Raw genomic sequence first — 4,285 nt, forward strand, 5'->3', positions numbered from 1 at the left:
AAGCTGAATGTCTGATCATGTTTTGATTCAAATTTGAGGATGATTTTCTCAAATATGTAGCTTCTGTAAGATTTTATGTCAAAAAAGACTAAACATTTATATCAGAATATTTGTAATTGTAAAGAGTATTTTTTTTATTATTAAAATAAATCTGCAATAAACTGCTAATTATAATGCATTTACAGTTCCTGAAAAACTAAAGCAACTATTTACACAATTTACAGAGTGTAAAAAACTCCTTTAGTTGATAAAAACAGTCTGTCATAGAGTCTGCGCACTGTGAAATAGGTGTGTGTGCAAAAACTGGCAGGCTGTGCTGGTGCCATGGAGAAGTGCCAAGCACAAGGTATATTTATCCCATGCTTACAACATAGCTTACAAACACTGCGCAAAATAATGTATTTTGATTCGTTGCTACGTCCATCAATCAAACCTTTGCTGGCTAGGCATTGACTGGCTTTATCCAACGAAAATCATGGGCGCTTTGACTGAAAGAATGATATTTCATTGAAAATGGACATTGATTACTCTAACTCAAATAGCTTATGCAAACAACAAAGAATTGTTTGTTTGTTTTTTGTTCCTTATTTTTTCATTGTTTTGGATAAAAAAGTGGGCTGCATTTTGAAGAGTGGACTTTTACACGGACATGTATGCTGATGTTTCTTGTATTTGTCTGATCTGATTGAACGAAAGGAGATGAAAGATGAGTACCGTGTTTATTATGCTAATGTTTAAATATCTAGTGCTTCAGCATTTTATTTAACCCTTTACTCTCTGGTGTATTTATTTCAAAAATGAGTTCAGACCATGAATCTTGAGTGTTTTAGCTTTCAAATGATGCATAGTTTGTGATAGTTGATTGAATAGTTAATATAAAAAAAAGTAAATAAAAGTAAAGACACGCCCACTTGCATCAATCTCCCCGTCCACGAGCCGATGCGGGTTAACAGGTTAAATGATCTAGATCAACAACATCTATTTGCGACCCAGTACCGACTGTAGCTCTCTCCACAGCAACACAGACACAGGTTGGTTCTTTGAAACGGGCGTTTTAATTCTTTGGCTCATCTTTACGCCGTGAGAACTGTATTTGTAAATGAGCATAGCACAAACATATCAGAAAATTATACAATACATAGTCTTAAAGGAAAAGAGATACAAATTATGCTTACAAAACACTTAACAAGTGAAACAAATACCTCGTTGGCTGCTTGTTATGAAAAGAGATCCTTGAGTCTTTCGTTTTGCTCTTTACAGTCCGTATGACTTGTGAAAACACTCCTTTTAAACTTAATGCAACTTGCAGAGCCTCGTGAGCGTCTGCTCATCGTCAGTCCATCAGGGGGCAACGCAGTTCATCATTTCCGCAATAGTGACGCATTATCGCGAGCCTTACGTCTTAAAGAGCCATGAATGTATTTATCACATACATCACAATTGTAAACTGTACCTCAGATAGGTGAATACATGAAATAAATCAAAAACATGAAATTATGAATGAATTATGAAACAAATACACATAACTTTGCACAACAGCACTTACACTCCCACCAAAATCACTAATTTGCTCAAAATGTAGGATTTTCCTTAGAACAAATAATGTGAAAAGAATATGATAAATGTACTTTAGCCCTAAGTGAGTGTTGTGTATGTGACTTATTTGGATTCAAGTAAAGTAACTAACTTGTGAATAGGCCTTTCTAGGTAAACTAGTCTAGTCTGTGGTTTTCCCTTAACAAATGTAATGTCACTGACTAGTAGCTTCACCTTTCGCACAATGCCATCTGAACTAGGGTGAACTTCAACAACTCTGGCGAGCTTCCATTCATTTCTTTGAGCGTTGTCATCTTGTAGAATTACAATGTCGTCTACTTGTGAATTTCGAGATGTCTTCTGCCATTTTTGACGTTGTTGGAGATTCAGCAGATATTCACGTTTCCACCTTTGCCAGAATTCATTTGCCAAGAACTGCACTCTTCTCCATCTTTTACGTAGATAGAGGTCTTCTTTGCCAAACTGTCCTGGAGGAGGCAGAATGACTGCAGATTTCATGGTTAATATGTGATTGGGAGTGAGTGGTTCTGGACCGGTAGGATCGTGAAGATGCTCAACACTAAGTGGTCTGCTGTTGATTATGGCCATTGTCTCGTAAAGGAATGTCCTCAAGGTTGTGGTATCAAGTCTACTTGCAGACTTGTCAAGCATGGCAGTCAAGATGCTTCGGATCGTTCGAATATGGCGCTCCCAGACTCCGCCCATGTGGCTTGCTGAGGGAACATTCACTACAAATTCACAACTGATTGCTCGCAGACGTTCTTGATCCATCCCCTTGAGCAACTCAGAAAACTCTCTTCTAGCGCCCATGAAATTAGTTCCCTGATCACATCTTAGCTGGCGTACAGGTCCTCTGATGGCTATGAACACACGAAGCGCATTCATGAAAGCGTCTGTTGTCAGATCATCTAATGTCTCTATGTGTACAGCTCTGGAGCACAAGCAGGTAAACAGCAATCCGTATCGCTTTAATTCCTTCCTTCCTTCCTTTACAATGAATGGGCCAAAACAATCTATGCCACAGAAAGTAAATGGAGGTGATGTCTCGGTTCTCTCTTCCGGTAGATCCGCCATTCGTTGAACCTCAGTTGCTCTTCTGTACCTTCTGCATTTTACACACTTGTAGATGTGCGAAGAAACCAAATTCCCACATCCTAAGATCCATATTCCGTTTGCACGCAACTCATTCATTGTCATGCCTCTTCCTTGGTGGTGTACACGCTCATGATGATGTTTGACGAGCAAGGCTGACAAGTGAGATTTCTTCGGAAGTATTACAGGATACTTTACATCATGATGCAAAGATGATTGTGCTAGCCGTCCTCCCACCCTGAGGACACCATTATGGTCCAAGAAGGCACTTAACCGACGTAAATTGCTGTGCTTGTTCAGGGTACTTTCTTTCTGGAGCTTAATCTTTTGGATATCTTCAGTGAAGGTGTCTTCTTGCACCAGCTTGATGATGGTGATTTCTGCTTCTTTTCTTTCTTCAAGAGTAGTTGCTTTATTCGTTCTTAACTGAACTCTCTTAAACTCTCTGATGAACCTCTTGAGCCTGGCTACACCCCTCACTGCCCTGGACCAGTCTGAGAATTTAATAAAGCGGTTCACCATTGAATTCACTTCCTTTGTCTTGACTGTGCAAATGTGGGCTTTCCGAAGCTCAGGGTCAGTTATTTCTATTTCTCCCACCGTTTCTTCCTTGTGTGGGAGATTTATCTGCCACAGAAAGTCGGGTCCCTTCAGCCAGTTAGACTCTTTCAGCCGAATGGCACTCAGCCCCCTTGAGGCATGGTCAGCAGGGTTGTTTTCAGAGCTGACATGACGCCATTGTTCAGGATGTGTACTGGATTTTATACGTTGAATTCGGTTGGCCACAAACGTGTGAAATCTTTTGGCATCGTTATTCACATAGCCAATGACCACCATCGAATCAGTCCAGTAATACTCTTGAAGGTTTTCAACTTCAAGTTCCCTTCTGATGACGTCACCATTACGGACTGAAGTCACAGCTGAGGATAATTCGAGCCTAGGGATAGTCGTTAGCTTGGTAGGGGCTACTCTCGCTTTCCCCATGACGAGTGAGCAACTAACCTGCCCTGATTCACTTACTGCACGGAGATACGAACATGCACCATATCCATTGAAACTTGCATCTGAAAAATTGTGAAGCTCGGACAGCACAACCTTGTCGAAGTTTGATGGATGGTAGCTTCTTGGGATCTTCAGGACTGCCAATGCTGGTAAGTCTCTGAGCCATGACTCCCATTGTGGCAGAATGTGCTCGGGTAGATCTTCATCCCAGCTGACCTTTTCCCTGCATAGCGCCTGAAGTATCTGTTTGCCAACTAGCAAGAATGGAGCAACAAATCCTAGTGGATCATAGACAGAGGCTACTGTTGAGAGAACTCCTCTCCTTGTCAGTGGATTTTTCCTGACTACAACCCTGAACTGGAATTCATCTGCTTCGACACACCACTGAACTCCAAGTGCTCGCTCGATGTGAAGTTCTCCTAAAGCCATGTCTAGATCTTTAGTTTCAGCACATTCTTCAGGAGGTATTGTGGCAGTTACTTCCTTGTTATTCGACACAAATTTGTGTAGTCTGAGATTTCCTGTTTTGCATAAGGCTCTTGCCTCCTTCACAAGATGCACAGCTTCAGCAGGTGACCATACACTTGTTAAGCCATCATCGACGTAAAAGCTTCTCTGGATAAACTTGATGGAC

General features: G+C 41.0%; 1 protein-coding gene across 1 annotated transcript; it reads right to left on the minus strand.

The window, feature by feature from the left end:
- Positions 1 to 1,051: 1,051 nt before the first annotated feature.
- Positions 1,052 to 4,285, minus strand: LOC137093548 (uncharacterized). The gene is made up of 2 exons (XM_067458365.1): positions 1,203 to 4,285; positions 1,052 to 1,087 (listed from the first exon to the last, which is right to left on the minus strand). Exon 1 carries the CDS (start codon positions 4,078 to 4,080, stop codon positions 1,660 to 1,662), a length of 2,421 nt encoding a protein of 806 aa, XP_067314466.1. The 5' UTR covers positions 4,081 to 4,285; the 3' UTR covers positions 1,052 to 1,087; positions 1,203 to 1,659.

This window comes from Pseudorasbora parva, chromosome 12, assembly GCF_024679245.1.
Source record: "Pseudorasbora parva isolate DD20220531a chromosome 12, ASM2467924v1, whole genome shotgun sequence".
NCBI lineage: Eukaryota > Metazoa > Chordata > Actinopteri > Cypriniformes > Gobionidae > Pseudorasbora > Pseudorasbora parva.

What these genes read in the sequence shown, in the direction of transcription:
- LOC137093548 (XM_067458365.1), bottom strand. Translation starts at nt 4,080, where the DNA reads ATGGCTTTAGGAGAACTTCACATCGAGCGAGCACTTGGAGTTCAGTGG.